The 20332-nt window shown below is 39.0% G+C and overlaps 1 protein-coding gene across 2 annotated transcripts; it reads left to right on the top strand.

The window, feature by feature from the left end:
• Window positions 1–1823: 1823 nt before the first annotated feature.
• Window positions 1824–14414, top strand: LOC143464938 (uncharacterized). Of its 2 annotated transcripts, none has more exons than XM_076963002.1 (14): window positions 1824–2222; window positions 3501–3801; window positions 5684–5829; window positions 5968–6127; window positions 6277–6652; window positions 7437–7487; window positions 7766–7877; window positions 9943–10102; window positions 10180–10263; window positions 10403–11845; window positions 11931–12067; window positions 12172–12301; window positions 12408–13447; window positions 13609–14414. In XM_076963002.1, the coding sequence occupies exons 2-14, from the start codon at window positions 3534–3536 to the stop codon at window positions 13759–13761; spliced, it is 4260 nt and encodes a 1419-aa protein (XP_076819117.1). In that variant the 5' UTR covers window positions 1824–2222; window positions 3501–3533; the 3' UTR covers window positions 13762–14414. The 2 variants fall into 2 exon arrangements, with proteins under 2 accessions (XP_076819117.1, XP_076819116.1); XM_076963001.1 differs by having other exon boundaries at window positions 5669–5829.
• The last annotated feature ends 5918 nt before the right edge of the window (window positions 14415–20332 follow it).

The raw sequence follows: 20332 nt of genomic DNA, 5'->3' as shown, positions 1-20332 counted from the left end.
AATATATTCTACTTGATAAATAGGTTAAGTTACGTCTTTCAGCTCATCAGCAGAAAATCAAGAGTACATGAATACCCTCCAAAAAGTTGAACCATTGAAAGCTACGGGAGCACGACATATGGCCGCGGGAAAGTGGCCGCGAACAAACTCACCGGGGTCAACTGAACGTGACGTAAATTGACCGCAGACAAACTGACTGTGACATAAACTGGCCGGCGATCAAATTAACCGTCGATAAATTGGCCGGCGATCAAATTAACCGGCGACAAATTGGCCGTCAAAAGGTCAAAATTTTAAACTCGGTAGGTACACGGTAAACCGAAAGCTACAATGTACGACACGCACTCCTGTGTTAACTATAAATACCGAAATGTATCGTTAGCAGTGCGCTAGAGCTTATAAATCGGTGGGTTAATATTTGGGAATCTACAATGAATTGAGCAAAAGTGTTAAATTTCTTACACTGACAAAACAGGCACACTGAAATAGTACTTTTGATTTTAAATAGTAACAATTAACAGAAGGATGGCTGGAAAATATAGGCCTAAGCCTAATAGCAGGTGACAGCAAAAACAAAGATCGTAATAGAATATGCCGATGATAGACAATGAAGGTAGCGTACTGGAATATGATAGTAGGCCTACTGAACATTCGATACTAGATATTGGCGGAAACGTTTTTATGCCAAAAGAGAAAAGCAAGTTCTCAAAAAGCTATAGGACTAGGCTAAGCCAATACGCCTGTCAAGTATAGGGGCACGTCTGGCGGATACATGGGCTTGCGTAGGATTGCAGAAGTGTTGTCTTTGTCTAGACTGGATTCAGTACTGTTATAGACTGGGCAAATTTGATTTTTTTAGTTGGCTTAGGAAAAGCGTTTGCTAAAATAAGAAGATTGTATAATTATTTAGAAATATCCTTCTTTAATGGAAACATAGATTACCAACTGATCATTATCTACTAGTACTCAGCAAGGGTTTTAGGTCGATTCAACACAAGACGATTAAACAAGATTAAACCCAGGACTACCCAACCAAGGTCACACTGAAACCGAAGAACATTTAATGCCACTGCTGCGTTTTTTTGTTGAGAGAAAAAACATTTTTCATGACCGCCTGTTGTGGTTGATTTGGGTTACTACTTAGAATCCACCCTGTTCCCAACGTTGAAATTATGCAAACCACGGAATAAGAATCTTAACTAAACAGTTGTAACAACTTATCTGCATTACAGTCATTTTCATTTAAAAAATCCCGAATTAAAAATTGAAAAGGTCTTTTTCCAGAGAGCTAACAAAAACTTATCCTTTGTCCCTTCAAAGAGTATCTTTTATAATCTTTGGTCCCATCCACATGCATTAATCAATCGGTTGTTTGTTGCGCTGGTTTTAAATGAGACATGGGTAAAATTGCGTGGTTGGTTTTGTTCAATACCTTGGTTTATAGACACTCCATTCCAACGTCCAACCCAAAGTTTTTTACTCAATTTTTCACGAATACCCTAACATATGGGAATTATTGACAAACTTAAATCTCTGCTATGCTATCTCTTGTGCAGTAGTAGTCCAGTACAGATACATTTTGCAATTTGCCTTGGTAGATTTGCAAAGTAGCCTACGCTGGCTGCCAAGGAACAAAGAAGAGAAGTAACAGCCAAGCTAGAGAAAAGAACTCTACTACATCACCACAATTTTATAGACAAATATAGACAACAGAGACGTCATAGAGTCCAAGCACGTGACACATAATCAGTAGACCGAAAACATGTTCTTTTCTCATATCCCGCACGTTCAGCGCAACATGAAAGGATAGTATCGCTTTTGCTTTAGTCCTTTCCGTTGCCAGTTTGTTATTGATTTAACACGAAGTTCAGGTGAAAGCGTAAGAAACCACACCTACATGCTGCTGTCTGGATTAAGTAAAAATTTAAAAAAAGACTTGAGCTTTTCGGTATTTTTAAACGGTAATTTTATTTTGAGGAACTGCGAAACCTTGAAAGTCTGAAGACAGCCTACATAGTAGCCTAGTATCATGTCAGACTTGCATGTGATTAAGAATAACGAATTGGTTACAATAAAACCAAAGTGCATTTCTATATGCAAGTTGAACTGTTGGATATGTACTGGAAGTAATTAGAGTAACTTTGCTTCTGGACATAGAAGGCTTTGTTAACTCAATATGAAAGAGCTCACTTGCTGAAGGTGGTCAGCAGCTGTTTATAAAGGTGCTATTGTTACAATTGTACGGTATACAAGGTCTAGCTGAAAGTGTTGGCACCTGAACGCACGAGATATCAACTTGTACACCAAACTTTATCTTTAAGCTGAATTATAATGAACAAACAAAGAAAAGCTAGTTGTTTGAACGCCAGTTTATAATAAATAAACAAAAATTGAGACTTCAGTGCAAACCATCATACCAAAATTTGCGTCTTTGCATGCGCGATTTCTCGCCAAAACGGTAATACTTGGCATGCTTATCCTAATGAATCTGATGTGTACAGCTGCCACACTTTCCAGTATGGACTGCATTGACATACATATGTATGATATATGCAACATATATGTAGTGCTTTTAATTTTGTGAATTTGTATACTGGCGCTTGTTCGTTCTTGTCTAACGAAGTTTATGCCATTTTACTATACTGTATTAGTATTTAACTAATGAAGATATTATTAATAAGTATACAATGCAATATTGTGCTAATCAACAAGTTTAGTCCACCAAAGAGCCCTTCAATTGTACTCGCACTTCCACCACAGAAATGGGATTTCTTTTTATGAGCAATCAATGGTGAACAAACGAATTGATAATTTCCAGATATCAGAAAGTTTGCAAGTTACTGGATATAGAGATTTTAATCTGTGCTGCAGGCTACTGTACTTTTGTCGTTTCATTCTTGTTACATGAGACTTGAGATTGTTCTGTGGTGTTAAGTTGCTTAATTCTAGGTGGTCAGCAAAATGTATTTGTAAGTTTTCTACTAGAATAGCACAGTTTTTATTGACCTGGTTGTAGTCATTTTACTCATTTTATATAGGCTAATGCATATCCACCCCTTTAGAATTACTCTTCATGGTTATGTTTTTCATGTTGTTGGGTTTAACATGATAAATAGGCTGAGTCTGTTATACATTTCAATTTCATACATAAGCATGTTATTTGTGATTGGTAATTCATACACTGACATGTTTGTTGTGTTGATCTGTAGTCCAATCGCAGACATTTCATGTACACAATGCGATTATCAGGCGTACAATTTGTAGTCTTGAAATTTGATGTTACAATTGGCATATTTGTATGGTAATATAACATGGAAGATATTTAAATACAGTCATTAGAAAATACCGATGTGGTTGAATTGAACACAAATCTGAATATGGTGCAGAAATTAGCAAAGCAAGAATTTATATCCAGAAGTTTTATAATATAAATATAAAAAGATATTTATATTATATTAAAAGAATATAAAAAGAAGTAAGACAGATATTTTTATTCTAAGGTAATTAGGTGGCTGTGCTTGGCTGTCTCCATTATGAGTCTTCATACTCTTTTGGAAGCAGCACAATATCTGGAATGTGAGGCTGATAATGGCAAAACGATTCAGATGCAAGCATCAGTAAACAAATCTACTGCAAACGAACAAAAAGCATCATCATTAAATGAAGTTGGATGTATGCCAAATGTACCAGAAGTTAAAGCCACAGTTACCTGCAGACCTGAAAGTTTGAAATCACAAAGCCATATTACTGCTCACCATTCACATAGCAATGAAGATCAAGAGAACTCAATAACTAATAAAAGTATGTGAATCTATTATTTTGTATAAAATTCTCATGTTATTATTTAGCTATTAATGTTGTTAGCTGTGGACTGTTTATATCATCTCACTTTTAATAGTGTTACTTTATTAGAAAATATTTCAACAGACTGTTGTCTCTTTGCTAGCCTACACAAATAAAGCCATGGAATTACCCATTACCATTAGACATAAACCATTGTTAGCTCAAAGTAGTGATCAAACAAATGCCATGTTCATCACATTACATTTTCCGCTAAGTTCATAGTGCTTTTCTAAATGCTTGAGCATGAAGTTTTCTGAGAATGTCTTTTCCAAGTAATATATCTAATGGAGTTCTTCTTTGGAGGTCAACGTATAACGTTAGGTTTAGGAAGTCAATAAGGAATTACTTTTTTCAAGGTACCAATAAATTTTGGTAAATGATAAATAAAGCTCATTGTTTGTTTAGATTTATAAAACTATCACCCCGAACTAAGGAATACTTCTTTAATTGATCATTATACTTACATTACAGCAATTTTATTATCATTAAATTATTGGCAAGCATTGTAGCCCCCACCACCACGGTAGCTTAGTCTGGAAACTCTGATAATGTACAACAAAATTTTTTAAAGTTTAACTTAACCGACCCTGGAAAATTCATTGTATTTTTCGTTGTTATTTTACGTATTATCTTAAATATTAGAGCTTGTGAGTCCGTAATCCGCATATATGTGTTTTGTTACCGTTTACAAGTCCACTCTTCACAAAATAGCACCGTGTGTTTTATCCTAACTTATCGAGATTGATTGTAGTTGGTACCGCTGATGAATGAATCATCGTTTTTTTTCGTTAATCGATTTTTAAGTTGCTCTGGTAATAGTTGTAACGCAAGTTTGGCATCATGTATTGTGAGAAATTGGCGAATGTGTGTAGGTGGTGGCTTGAACGCTATGAGAGTGCGCGAAACGAACAGCCGCTGTTCCTTTCAACCATGATGATTCACCGCTCCCGGAATGCAAGCAAGTTTGCGTGATATGTCTCTGTTTTTCTCGGCGTAACACGAACTGACCTACGGTTACCCGAGGCGAGTGGCGCGTTCGGTGCTTGTGTTACCCATGTGACCAGGACATTTATAAGTCACGTGACTTCTTTTTCTCTTTTCAACACGTGCGCGTGAACGCGTGTATTTTGTTTCGACCTTTTGCTCTTCTTCGCAGCCGCTTTTTCTCTTCTTTATCTTTCGGTTTAAGCGATCATGCTGCCGAGGTCTAGCGTGTTGCCAAGGAGCGAATCTGATTGGACAGATTTTCGTTGTGTTGGCTTTCTCGCAAAATCCTACCAGTCATCAGAACTTCCACTTCAGTTAGTTACGTGCCTTTTGCCGTTTGTTTTTCGACCTTCGCGTTGTTATTGACATTCAAACGTCATACTTGTCAATTGTAGATTACAGGCGGTGAATGGTTGTCCCACTGACGCTTTATCAGAACTGAGGCCAGTTTCCAAATATTTTGCGTAGCAGTGAATCATCGTCCTTCCCTGAAAATAAATAAGCCAAACGCAAACGTTCTTGAACCGTCATGGTAATGTCTACGTGTTGGTTGGCATGGAAATAAGCCTGGCTATTGATTGCTGAATATAATTTGAATACAGTGCAAGCTCAAATCGCTTACTTTGAGATGATGAATAGACGAGTGAATTCAATTCAATTTGTTTAACAGAACATCGTATTTTTACTATGAACATAATGAAAACGAAAAGTATTCGTGAAAATAGTTGTGGTTTTAATTTCATTGCGTTTAACTAAAGTATTAGTGTGTTTGTCTTCCATTAAAAGTTTTATACTGTCATAGTCTACGACTCTACATCAACATAGACATTTTTTATAGAATTCACTTCCACAGGCAACCGTAACGAAGAAACACAGGTACTGGCAACAGCAAGCATCACTTCGTCATTAGAGAACTCGGCACGTACGGTGACCCAAATGACCCAGACTGACCATCTGAAAGTTCCGGTATCCAAAGCAACGTCATCTAAAGCAAATGAGGTACTCTTGCCACTTTACAGGAATCTGTATATCGGGTGCCATTGTTCAATAGCCGAAAACGAGGTTTCGGTTCATTTTCGGTTCCTTCTGGAACCGCTTGCCCAAGCAGGATACTATTTGTTTAAACTGTTTTCATAGAGTGGAATCATGAACTCAATCATGCGAGACGACAAACCAACTTCCCATGTTCTCTCAAGCGACACTCGATTCATGAAAGATTCACTTTCACCATCTTACATGCACCCCTTGTTAATACGAGCGAGAGCAGCTGCCGAAAATATACCTCCTTCGTCTGACGGTATTTTTCGATTTGTTTCGCATACTTGTACTGGTACTAAGTACTTCGCTAGTACAGGTGATGTGGTATTTACATACCGGTGCCTAAAGCGAGATATAAACACTATCTCAACGTGTTCTTACATATCAATGCAACGTCTACATTTTCAGCAAATATGTCATCGCGGCAACTGATTATTCCACCTGCCAAAACCCGAATTGCGGCGCTAGCACAAAGCGTAGACGTGGATCTTCAGCAAACTGCTAATTTTAAAAGCAAGGAACAACGACTGGTGGCTACTGAACCGCAAATATCCACAGCCAACAAGTCTGTTCCAACCGAACTGCCACGTACTAGCAACTGGCATTTAAACAATAATCCGATGGTGGTTGAAACCAACTCATCTCCCCATTCTGGTCCGAATGCATCTTCCTCTGCTAATGATCATTCAAAGAATAACCAATCTCAAGTCGATTTGAACGTTTTACTTCCGTCACTCGTGAAAACGGGCGAAGATGATAAGGTCTATACCGCATTACAGATCAAGTAAGTTTTTTTCATTTTTTTAAAATTATTTAAAATTGTAAGGTATTCTGTAAAACAAATTTGGTATAGATTGCGATTTGTGACAAACCGCATTCTTCAACGTATATCCCGCATTTGCGCGTGTTTTTTTACGTTTTTTTGTTATTCCAGGGGTGCGAGAATTCGTGTAAACTATAAGTAAATCGAAATGACAAAACGGGGTTCTAATAGACATCTTTCTCGTCGTTGCTGGTTAGCTTTGTAGCATTCGTTCATTCTAGTTACATTCATATTCGGTTGTAAGATTTGGCAAAAATCCTCTTGCATAGGTGATTCTTCATAACTTGTTGGAATTTTATCGAAATTTACAGAATTTTTCCTAATCTGCTATTGAACAGGCAACGAGAGCGAACAAAATTGTGGCAGATTTAAAGAAAGTTAGCAGCCGAAATTGCCTAATTAACACACCAAATGTATGCGTGCAGTTAGACACACATTCAAAAATAAGATACGCAAAGTTTTCATAATTTTTAGGTAGCGGCAGTTTGGTGGTGAAAGGTTTTTATTTTCCGATGAAAGGCTGCTTTGTTTTCTTGCAACAAATATCTTTTTCAAAGTTGGTACGTGCAGTGTACACAAATGCGCGAAATACACGGAAGAATACTGTATAGTGTATACATTAACGCACGGAAAATTTCTTGGTGCTAATTAGTCTATCTTCGGCTCGTATTAATATAGCGGCCAATATGAGCATGCAGTACTCGCCACAAAATTGTGGTTAACTGAATGTTTGTTATTTGTACAGGCACATGAAGCGAACGGTGACATTGACGCATAACCAGTTGGAGAAAAACAGGTTTTTACACTTTTTTTTCGAACTCACGCCAAAAATATTTCTTTAAGTCACTATTGTGGTTTATTGGAAGTTTATCAATGCATCCATTATGTGCCCCGAAGAAAGTATTCTACCAGATATATCTAATATCTAAGTTAGATAGTTTTGATGGATGATTTAATACCGATTTAATTGTATAGCAACATTTTGGAATAGGTTCAAGCAGAATTTTATAAAGTTGTATGTGCAATGATCTTTGGCTTTGTGATGTCAACGTATTAGTGCGCAATTTGTTTCAGACGAGCCCATTTAAAAGAATGCTTTGAAGCTTTGAAAACCAGCATACCCCGTCCGGGAATGCGTCGTTCTTCGAATCTTACGATCCTCAAAGCAGCATTGCGGCATATACAGGTATAGGCTAAGCAATAGCTTAATTGAATTCACGTGCAATGTTGCATTTGCGTACAATGTATAGCTTTAGTAGTCTAGCGCTTTCCTTCTAGTCATGTTTCGACTCTACTCCAGTATACTTCATGTGAGGCCTCCAACGTAGCGCATAGAGCCATAGACTGTGCTTATTTTTGATTAATTGTCAGGACTGGGCACGAGACAGACTCCTAATATCCTAACCGCATGCCCACAATTCCGGTTTGTCGTATGTTGCCGATAAAACCAATATTCATGTGCGATATGCTACTTCGTTGTTGATGGTGTTTAATAACCATCGTGGAGGCGTGTTTCTACGCCCCCTTATCCTGCTAGGTTTAAGATAACATCGTCCGGTTCGGTCTTATTACATCGAATAAGCTCCACATTCGCTTACATAGTATCGCATTGTGTAGGATTTCGATTACTGTGGGATGATAAGGTTTGCAAAATGTGTTCGAATGCAGTTGTGTTTTGAAACTTGTATGTCTATAATTGCTTCGTCTGTACTTGCATCGCATGCGTATGATTATCCATTACTTTTAATAACGCTGCCGCCAGAACTAGATTTTCCCCACGAGAAATTTTAACAATCGGCTTTGCGGTAATAAAACGCCCACATTGTGAGCCTGACGTAGTTCCTGCTTCACTACATTCCACTTAGAAGAACGCCGTCATGTAGCCGATAGCGTGCAGCAAACGTATTGCGCCACTGGGTTGAACAAAGGGATACTCAGAACACCTATTGCGCAAACGTCTGATCATTGCAGCTTTGCCTTTTTCTTTTCTTCCCTGCAACGCTTCGTTGAGCATTAGCTGTGTCTTCCACGTGATCTTTTCACGTGTAACCAAGAGCGTGCTTTCTGTCCCAATTGAGAATGCGTGACCGTATACTAAGAAAACAATGGTCTCTGATTTATTCTCTTTATTATCCTTTTTCTCTTCGTCTTTATGACATCATTGTTGTGTCGTTTCCGGCGTTGATATTCATCCGCGCGTCGCTTTTTCGGGCTAGACTTTAAAAATAATTTTGAGGGCTTGTTCGTGATGAATGCGTGGTTCACAGATACATTTTTTCGAAGATAGTGAGATAGATGCATTACGTCATATGGTAATTACTGTACATACTTTTCTTACACCCTAACGTATTAATATACATTTAACTCAACGCTGTTAATTTTTTAAAGTTAAAAGCGCTACATTAACGCCGATACACTGCATAAACAAAAATACAACCATGGTGACAAAGCAGTGTAGTTACTACGCGGTGCGCGAGGCCATTTTTAGCAAGCGCGTTTGCACGAACGGAAACGCTCAAAAACGCCAAGTAATTCCATGCCTTGATCACAACACACGCCCATGCTGTCTTACTTGTTCGTGCAAGATGCGTTTTTGTTACGTCAATATACGCACTAGTACATCTATTGATGATTTGGTGTTTTTATTTGAGAGTAGGCAATTTATGACGTTTAGTTATTTAAAGATGTTAGACGCAGTGTTTTGTTGCTCCCTCTTTAAGTTTCGCACTTATTTGTGGCAAACCACTTCGTTCACGCGAAACTTTATTAAGCTCTGTTAAGGTTAAGAAGCGAAAAACGAATTGTTCAGTTATCTAACGTCACAGGAATTCTTTTTACCCAACACCCACTTATTCCACCAATCTGCCCAGCTCATTGGTGCCTGACCTTGCAAATGTGATATTTTTATCCTAGTTTTTTGACGGCATTTCCGTTACCATACCGTGATATGGTCCCTGATTTGACTGAATAGTTTGTTCATACTCTTCACCCTTTGTGGCACAAAACTTACGTGGATACGTAACACTGCACTATCACCCAAGCGTTTTGGTTGGAGGCCTGTTATCAAATTTCTTATTTCAAGGCATTGCAGGCACATTTTATTTGGACGCCGAATACGAACGTTTCTGTGCGTACATTAATGTTATTTTGGTATCGTTTCAATGCTCGGTTGAAGGCAATGTTAGAAAATTGTTTAAGTTATACAGAAGAAAAGAGGTTTTATAATTCTAACCAATTCTTGAAATATTTAGATACTAAAGCGAAAGTCGACTGAATATGATCAGGCGAAAGCCCTGTTGAAAAATGAAGTAATTGCCAAAACAAAACTTTTCGAGGCGTTAAAACAGGACTTGCTGAAAGTCGTAGACAAACAGACGATCGAAAAATATCTCGACGAAGCTATAAAGAAAGGTAACTTACACTTTCAGCGATCGTGTGTTACAACTGCTTAATGAGCTGGGTCAAACGCATTGTTCTGCTTTTAACAGATAACCATTTACTTCAAGCAAGCTGTAATTCAGTGCAGTGTTCCATTTTAGAAGACGACCAACAATCCACTTCGACAGCGTCGGGTAGGTCAATTTCTTCAGTCGTTGTGGAAAGTGTTAAAGCACGAACTCGACTTTAGTGGCGGTTTTGGATTTTGTCGCTCATTGCATTAAGCCCAAGACAGAGATAGTTATTCCAGCATTTGCATTTGCGTTTTTGCAGAAGCCGAAGAAGAGGAACTGCGCTCAACGTTTGTAGATACTGATGAGTCATCTAAGTCGCTGTGCTATCAACAACAACCACAACAAACAAAGGTTTTCCTCGAAGTACCGCAAAGCTCCCAACCGGAATTGCGATACTCAAAGCCGCAGCAACCGCAAAATTCCCAAAGTCAGGTCATTTCTGCATCACAACAAGCGTCTCGTCCACCACCACTGGCGTCAACGCAACGGAAAGAGCCCACGGCTGGCGAAGTCATTCAACAGCATTACCAAACAGCGGCGCAAACCCAGTACAAACTATTCTGCAGGAATGCCAATGATTTGAACTCGACCGATGCCGTCCGCTTAATAGAGCGGGCTATGGCATGCTCACCGAATAGATCGCCGGTCAAATTTTACGGAAAACGTTCCGGGCGCTCCGTCACTCCCTCTCCGCCATCGAATTACGTGTCATTTTTTCCGCGGTTTAATGTGGGCAGTGGTGCGAGTCCGCCCCTGCATAGTACGTCAGATTTAGATTTTAACGAAATCCATCCCGCACCAGCCATGGTGTTTTCGAAACCGATTTTCGAAAAGTCTGACGCCAATTTGTTGGCAGTTGCACCATTGCCAAAAATTGCTATTGTCAGCAACCTTGATAAAACCCAAGAACGAACTCAAGCTCAGCAAATGCGACCCGCACTTAATCCGATACCAACATCATGTTCTAACACGGAACCTGCGTATTTGGCGGTCGTGGCGGGCGAGCCGTCAAAGGTGATTTCGGAACGAAAGGTTTCAAATGAAAAAACAACAGCAGAGTCTAGTAGCCAACAACCTCACCCGATTATACCGGCCGTTGCACAAAATAATGCGGATGTTGCTGTTACAATGGCAAATATAAATGAGGCAAGCGCGTCGCTTCCAGGCTATCCCAATTACCAAGTGAAGGTGAAATACCTACAGCCTGTGACGAGCTCTGCAGACCAGACGCACATACCGATGAAGAAACGATATATCGACGTCAATTCATTTTCAGTTTCGCAACCACAAAACGTGCCACAGACTCCTTCTGAAGAAAAACCATCCTCGATGAGAGCTGATACGGAACACAAAATGACCTCTCTCTACGTTGGCGCGTCTGCATCCCTGCTCGGGCTCAGTTCCCACAATGACGATTTTATATCCACCTCCGATAACGAGAGCGATCGTGACTCCCCGATGTTTGCGGAGGGCAAGCGAGGGAAGTTGCATCACTGGAGGAAGGGCTTGGTGAATGAAAGATCTGGCAAAGAGTGGTTGGAATATCGCAACAAGCCAAATGACAGACTCGGAAAGAAGAAGACCTTCTTCATACACCAATACGAAAGCCCTACGGTGAAGACAATAGCGACCTCATCCAAGACGAGCAGCGAGCCGAAAACGAAGGCAACGTTTTCCTTGTGGGATAGAAAGCACCATGCCAGTAAGTAACTTGCAAAGCCAGTACGCGTTGTTTTACCGAGTTCCACTACCTTGTAGCTTGACGGTGATACTGTTATTATATCTAGTAACCATGACAACGGCCACGAACTGGCGGGGAAAGCAGCAGCAGCAGTTAATAGCATCAAAGTCCAAGAGTACTGCAACGTCATCACCTAGTTCTTCTCAAAGTATGTGTCACGCTACGAACCACCCACTCACACAGGTATTATTGCACGCCCAGCATTATACGTTTCGCTTATCTCTGTTTTGGCTACTGTTGGTGGTTTTTGCATAACATAAACTTTGCCACTTTTTAAAAATTGACAGGTTTGTTTCACAACCCTTCAAAAAGCAAACAAACCTGCAGTTCCAACTTCATTAATTATGGATAAAGGCATCCAGGAATCTGCTGTTAAACAGAATACATTGTCATCACGATCGCAAGCACCTACTGAAAGTAAGTGTTACTGCGTAAAGTTTGGGGAGAGTAGACCAAGTGTAGAATGCACATGCATCTGTAGCAATGGTGTCTGTCAGTAATGTATGTGTTGGCTTTTTTGTAGCGTCATCGACCGATATAACGCCGAAACCTGTGCCAATTTCAACCCTTCCGTCTGAACTAAACGGCATGACTAAACCAGGAAAAGCCGCCATGTTGCAATATCATACGCTACCTGTCAGCGTAGCTGGCAACCAAGTAGCTTACCAGATCATTCCCGCTCCGAAATTGCTTCCCGCTGCTTCAAGCGGTGTCACTCCCGCTAGCACAGGAGCAGTCCAAGCCCCAGCTAAGGTAGCTGTTTCGAGTTATTCGAAGCTAGAAGCACCAATGCATCCGGCATTAAACTACGTAGCCGTCAATAATCTCGGGTTACAGTCGGCAGTGACGCATGAACAAGCTAGTTCTACTGTTGGTCTTCCATCAGCAGTCGCCAGACCAACAGTAACTAGCGCTGCGTTGGCTGCAGTTGTTTCGAACACGGCGGTACAGATACCTCAGGTACCTTTTGTGATTCCATTCGGTTACGTAATGTACCCGGGCGGCATGCCAGGTACCGTCAGTCCCGCCGGTCTGCATTTGACTGATATGCAGCAGCAGGCCGTCGCTGCCGCCGATATGCCACAGATGCAGTGTTTGCAAGTGCACAGTGCCTTGTCGCAGGTTAACGTTAAGCGCGAAGTGACACTAAACACGCCACCTAATGATCGCAAACGTCCGCAATATGAAAGTAACCAAGTCTCCGCTACTGGCAGCAAGTTAGAAGACGAGAAACTATCTCACGTAATACCGAAGAAGCGCCGCCTGTCAAATCAATCTCAGGCCCAAGATGAAACACATCCATCAACAAACCACCTTGTATCGCAACCCTCACCGGCACCGACCTCGAAAGCGGGATTACCTCAGCAAACCCATGTGGTTTTACCAAGTAATTCGGGGTTCATGATGGCGGCCCCGGGTGCTGCAAATGGGTATACAATCCCCATTAATTTTTTGGGATACCCGTATCAAACCGCGTACCCCGCACCAGGCCCCGGCGGGTGTTTACAAGCTGTTCAGATCTCTGGAATACCAAACGTACAAGGCATAAGAAACTTCAACCAGGTAAATAAAGGTTATGTTGATGGATATTCAATTATTCACCGATTGATGTTAGTGAATGAACAATCTTGCGCATTGTATCAGTATTCGCTGGGGTTCAGTAAATAATTCACTACCCGTGAGGAGAATCCTCTGGAAAACTTATTGCTTGTATGTGGTTTCAGATGTGGCCTGTCAACCAGGGTCTGCTTGGTCGCCCGGTTGCTTATTCCTCAAGCTCCGCGGTTTCGTTAGCGACATCGCGCGACCAACTTGCAGAGCAGCCCGGGCTGCCATCGTCTGCAGTTGCTACAAGGGTGAACGACGGAGGACAGTAATAAACATCATTCTACCTCACATGTAATTGATGGTTGCACGAATTGTTGAATATTTTTGAATGTTGTTCAGTTGTGTGTTGATGAGGTGTAAAACTGTAACCTATCAATAGCAAAAATTCCCCTTCTTGGCTCTTAAAAGTCTTGGTTGGATTTGCGAAAATAGTAAATGGTCATGTTGCATTTTCAAATGTTGATACCATTTCATAGTCTTCTTTCACGATTCTTGTAGACGGAATATATTATGAAGACCTTTCTCACGCCCCATTTAGTTACCAGAGGCATTTTGTGTGTTTCCATGTTACAGCTCTGCACTTCTTCATAAAAGCATATTTTATCCTCAAATACTCGTTTGTGGTGCATATTGCTTAAGTTTACGAAAGTATTAAAAATATCATTTGCTCCATTTTATTGTGTTCCACCGCATCCATGTTCTTAATTCTTGTAAATGACGTGAATTGAATTTATTATTTTCCTATAGAATATTTGTTGCAATGCAGGTGTTGTTTACCATTTTTTCGTGGTTCTGCAGCTAACTGTACATGCAGAAATAGAAAATTCTGCCTATTAATATTAAGTAATTTGATTCGTTACCGGTTGTTAAACTTGCTTTTTTTTAGTTAGTTTGTCGTGAAAGTAAACGTTTTCAAAAACGAGGTCAAGGAAGCTGCATTAGCAAGGGTAATCAGAGTAAATACATACAAATCTATTTACTGTTTTATGTGAAGGTGGGTCGTGTCTTCAGTGAAATAGCAGTACTTCACATTATGTCATTGTAAACGAATAACGGTCGTTGGGTAGAAGCTACTCAAAGTTGAAAAGTAAGATATGAAGATCGTAAAACATAACAAACCATGTGTTTACGTTGATTGTTGCACGTTCTGAATAGGCCATGTAGAAAACCATTTTTCTTATCTTTTTAGGAAAAAATTGGCGAAAACTTGCCCTAAATTCACCCCTGCCTTGTGATTTTAGCCTAATGTAAAGTTATTGATAGCAAGCCTGGATTACACAAAAACACTATGTAGGCTATAATCTATTGTCATACACGCATGTAGATTGCAGACAATTCCTCCCAGTTAAGTGCTACTATACCCAACTTGAGTGGGTGGTGTAAACTTGTCTTGGAGGTGCGTAGCATAGCAAGCAAATCGTTAACCTTTAACCGGTAGTAGGTATTATTGGTATGGTATGATAATAATCTTTATCCTCGGACTGAGGAAAGTCTTTGCACGACTACCCGGCGATGATTCCTCATCGCTCGAAGATGCCATCCTGTTGTAAAGCCCTTGGGTAAGACATTAACTACACTTGCTCCTGTTCAGTGGATCTGGTGGACAGTTCTGAAGTCGGGCAATACTATCAAAAAACAAAACTTGCACAAAGGCTAGCTTGGTAACCGGGACTCGAGCGATGAGTAATCATCGCTGGATTTAAATCGTGCCAGCGCTGGGTTTAGATGGTGGAGTACCCTGGGTCCCAGCATTGGCTGGCCCTGTTTATTAATACGATTATAATTTAAGCGCATGTGTGCTAAGTTTAGCTTTACGAACTCCAACGCCTTTGTGTACGTTTATCTAACTAAACTAGCCAGCTGCTGCTATATGATTCAATCGATAAAGAATTGCGCAACTAACCTATACTAAAATAACAGCATTAGCGTGAAAATATTAAAATACCGATTACCATCACTAACATAATATTGCGTTAGCAGGTAAAACTGTGCATAGTTAGCATGCAGTGGTGCATTTAGGGTTGCGTTCAAGGGAGGCAAAAACTTTGAAAATTTGTTTTGAAATTCCTGAGCTTGTGTATCACACCCAAAATGTGCCAAACGCAAAAATTTTGTGTTTTTGCGCTTTAAAACGCCCTAAACAAAATGTATTTTCATACCTATGTGGACAATACAGCAGCCAAATTTATGTTTTCACTTTTGAGACGCTGTGTACAACTTGTATGGCCGTATACATGGATTTTGAAACGCCGTAAACCCGCCTATTAATCTTATAGTCTACGTTTTTCTCTGTGTGTAGTAGATTGTAGCTGATATGCAGTCGCAAACATGGAAATGCAACAAACGAAAAAAAGGAAAATGTATAAATGGCTAAAGCGTTTAAAAGCGTTAGGTTCGTGAGTAAGTATGGCCCAATGCACCTTCTTAAACATGCTAGTCAGCTGGTGTAAGCATAAAATAATATTTAAGAGAGTAAATGACAAACTCTCTGAAAGTCTTTTATGATTTAGACATTTTTTTGAACTGCATTTTTACACCCAACTACTGAAATAGCTTTGTCCCAAAAATATTTATAATGTACCTACAACTCAATAGAAGGTTACACCATGATTAGTGACATCAACGAAATTTTAATGCTTACTTGACCACTTATACTTTAACAAAAAATCGAGGCATAACTCTTAACGAAGCTTGTATTGGGTAGGGACCATAGCCGTACTCAGTTCACAATGAGTTTTGTAATATCACTTCCTTTCAACATCCACTTTGGATAACGTGGATAACCTTATTTTGCTTTTACAGCTTGATTAAACAGTGAACAACTCCGTATCAGGAACTGCAATGCTCAATTTGCATTATTGGAAATAGGCTTTTTGGAAACTTTCTCTCGATGCTTGATAAGTTGATAACCAAAACGACAAGCAATCTGTTCTGTTTCACGATCAGCCAATTATGTTCTTGACTTTCGTCATTGTTTCATAACAATGCTGTCGGAAGCTTTCTTGTTATAGCTTATCGTATTTAGTATACAGTATTACAGTTGTTATTATAGCAATATAGCCGATGAGGAGTCGCAAAGGAAAAAAGTAATGAACAGAAAGACACGGAAACACTTACGGTCCCCTCCGTAAATACGTTAGTCTTACTCTTTTTTAGTCATCGACGTGTGCAGCCGGCTTTCAATCAGTTTTAGTTGAGAGAAATAACGTTTTCCAGTGCAGTTTGAAACTATTAAAACGAAATAAACACGCAATGCAATCTAAATGTTGGAGAAATTAAAGGTTAAATTAAGGCAAAATTTTAAATTTGGTGAATATTATTGCATAATACATCAGTTTATTTTTGCTCATTTGTGACACAATGTAGCCGGCCAAAAAAATAGTGGAGACCCTGGGTCCCGCCGCCCCCCACATCCGGCCCTGAGTCGTACAAACACTTTCCTTAGTCCGAGCTTCCGAGGATAAACATTATCATACCATAACAAGCAGTGGGGTGGGGACCTCGTTCCTACATTTTTTGTTGATGTGAGGACACGTTCTCACTTCTCATACTTAAAAAAAATCATAAAACCCATTTGAGGATGTATTTCTGTACCAAATTAACATTCACAGGTATATTCTCTGATAGAATATTTTTCGTAGTATGCTGCACTGTTCAATTGATCTCAGAAGCAAGTAAGGATTATAGATAGAGCCAGGGTAGTTGTAAACACTACAATTGCAAGCGTTTTGAGCGCTGAACTCAACGTATTTTTACCGTGAGAGAATATACTATTATTCACTACCATATATTCTATACGTTGTGTTTCGTGCTACTAATAAGGAAACACCATGGTTTAGGCTAAAGTTAAAAAGTGTGATTAGAGCTGATAGCTAAAAGCAAGTGATAGAGACGTGATGAGTGTTGACATAGCCTACTTTTAGATATTGGATAACTGCGTTTTGAATAAAACCAACGTGATCGGATGACTATGTTGAAAGTAGGTTAACGTTTGTGGATGCTTTCCTTTATCTTTTAAAATACCCTGTCTTGTTTAGCTATAGATGAGAATTGAGATGACTATAGGTTGGAAAAGTCAATCAACTGTAACGGATAATAATGAGACATCTTACCGCTTCGGATTATTTTCCACCTTCAAATAAGACTTCGTTTGCCATAGTAAGGGATGCACATTCTAGATTCTAGAATAACGAATCCCAAAAAACCGAATCTCAAAAGATTCGAATCTAATTTTCGTATTTTTTCCAAATGTTAGGAACCGGTTTTATTTTATGATTGAAGGTTTTTATTGGCATGGGCTGGAGATGTTGTCACGTGTTATTTACATTCCAGTACTATGTGGTAGGTGCGTTAATCGTCATGGATTAAACCGCGTCTTGTCAACTTGCTTGAACTAGCCTATAATAATTTTATGAGCCTATTGCAAATGCAAAACAGAAGCACTCCGGCTGCTTAAATTTTTAACTTTTATGCTCTTCTAGAATAGGATTCGAAATTCTACATCCGGAATAAACTGTTGTAGATCATTCTATCCGATCCGGTTGATCCTTCAAGAGATTGGCTCCGTGAAGTTTTGTATGTCACTCTAGTATGCCTTTGGCTATTATTTCACCAAATCCTAATCAAATCACATGCCTTTAACTCTTGCAATAGAATGTAAACGTTTAGCCTGCAATTTTGTGCCCTAAGTCAATTTCATCTATAATTCAGGTTAACCTAAACATGCAACCTGAAAGTTTTTAACGCGCTATTCGCTAGAATAATCTGCGCACTGAAAACTGACTTCGGCCATGCTGGCCTCTGATTGGTCTAACACACTTTTTGAACCATTAAGTAGAACGTCAAAGATTTTCATGGAAGTCGCAAAATTTTAGGATATACGGCTCCTTAATGACTTGCCCAACGGCATTAAAACGGTAGCGCCGCTGAGTATTGAACACGGAACACCGGCCATATTATTTTGAATCCCGCGTTCTAACCACTCTTTTGCCAAACTGACAGGTGTACTTGTTTCTCTTCCTGCACTCACTTTTCTTTAACTCCTTGGCATGCATGGGTTGTTCGCGTATATTTATTAGCTGTAGCTGGGCACTGGTCAATGCAACGATATTCAAGTGAAATGTTTCCAATTTTTAAAAGTGCACCTCAAAAACTTCATGAAAGTTAACCTTACCAAAGTTTGATGAGATTTAGCCATCACAGGTTAGCTCAAACCATGAACTTAAATCAACTGAAATCGCGACAATACGAAAACTTCAACAATTCAATCCTTTCAAAAGTTTTACTTTTACATTTATGCAACTTGAGCCTGGAGAAAATTAGGTTTGCATTGAATAATAATAATTAATCACACCACGACATGGGTATTACACAGTTTGGACACATAATGGTAATTACATTAACTTCAGTGTAACATCATTCCACAGAAAATACTGAAGTATTCTGCAAGTAAACAAGAAAAAAAAGCAAACTGTGAAAATACATAACATTTCTTTTCATCACATTGATCGTGCTAACCTTATCGTAGTTTTAATAGATTGTGTTTTCACATGATCATGAGTTTGCTTGAAACTTTGCAATGGATTTTTTGGTTTTATAGCACATACAGGAAAATACCATTCATGACCTCACTGATACATATGGCTGTCCCCTAAACAAATGGACCTGTTTATTGAAGATTCCTTTAGGCAAAAATTTTGCACATCCATACTCCTTACACTTAATGTCATAACTTGATTTGTTCAAGTTTAAAATCATGATATGGAAAGTAATTTTCATGAATTGGAAGCAGTAGCTTCTGGCATGTCAGCTAAATTTTCTGCATTTTCCTGCAAAGCATTTAGTTCCGTGCAAACAGAATCAAGCTTTTTTCTTAAGTTCTTTCCTCCTTCTTTCATATCTTTTCTAATCGATCTCAGTTCATGCAAAATCATAATTCCAAGTTGTTCAGGAGTAGGATTTTCTTTTACTGGTTGGCTACTGGTTACATTGCCTTCTTCCATTTCGTGGTGGAGTGTAAATATATATCAAAGTTGCAGCTTAAAATTCTTACAACAGTTATTGCAATATAATTCAGGTTTTGAAACCTAGAGAACACTGAATGCAAAGATTAGAAAAGGAAAACTAACATTGACATTGCTAACACTTACACCATGGTCGTCTATTTAGATCAGCTCTTCATTTTTAAGTCGTATTATCAGAATTAAAAACATACACTGGGGGTTTTTGGCCAAGGCTGAACCCTTGCTTAGTTATTCAGTTTTCGCATTCTTAGCTTGTAATTCCTTTTGGTTTTATTAGACTTTTAAAACTGTTTAAATAGTAAGCTCAAAAGAAGTTTTTTTATTTTTAATGTTTCATTATATTATATTTTGATGTTTTATTTATGAATAATAGTGTCTAAAACACTGTCCATGGGACCTGAGGCAACAGGGCTTTTGTAATTTCAAAGGCCATTTTGTCTGGCTGTACAATTCATTTGAAATAAGTAATGTCGTCGAAACAATATATTGAGCTTTGAAATAACCTGCTTTTGTTTTTGGTCACTTTGAAACACGATTTCTATGCACCAATAAAAACAGCAAATTTTACTGAAAAAAATTTTTAATCTTATTGAAGTATGACATAAATAATCTGCTAATACTGTAATGTAAATAATCGGATCATATTACATAAGTTCAGTTATGAACTAACGAATCATCAATCCAAGTAACATTAAGGAACATCAAAATTGACCTAACCTAAGCAAGAAGCCAATAAAAAATAATATCTCATAATCATAAATATTGAATTGCGCCATGGCTTCCTTGAAACATCAAGTAAAAATTTGCATAAAATATT

This window comes from Clavelina lepadiformis, chromosome 7 (genome assembly GCF_947623445.1).
Source record: "Clavelina lepadiformis chromosome 7, kaClaLepa1.1, whole genome shotgun sequence".
In the NCBI taxonomy this organism is placed as follows: Eukaryota; Metazoa; Chordata; class Ascidiacea; order Aplousobranchia; family Clavelinidae; genus Clavelina; species Clavelina lepadiformis.
Note: the sequence above shows the minus strand (reverse complement) of the source record. Positions and strands in the feature narration are given on the sequence as shown.

Bases quoted from the DNA above. Each gene is read 5' to 3' on its own strand.
- LOC143464938 (XM_076963001.1), top strand. From the start codon at position 3,534: ATGAGTCTTCATACTCTTTTGGAAGCAGCACAATATCTGGAATGTGAG. The intron at 7,488-7,765 runs GTTTTTACACTT...AATTTGTTTCAG, and splicing joins AACCAGTTGGAGAAAAACAG to ACGAGCCCATTTAAAAGAAT. The intron at 12,068-12,171 runs GTATTATTGCAC...AAAAATTGACAG, and splicing joins CGAACCACCCACTCACACAG to GTTTGTTTCACAACCCTTCA.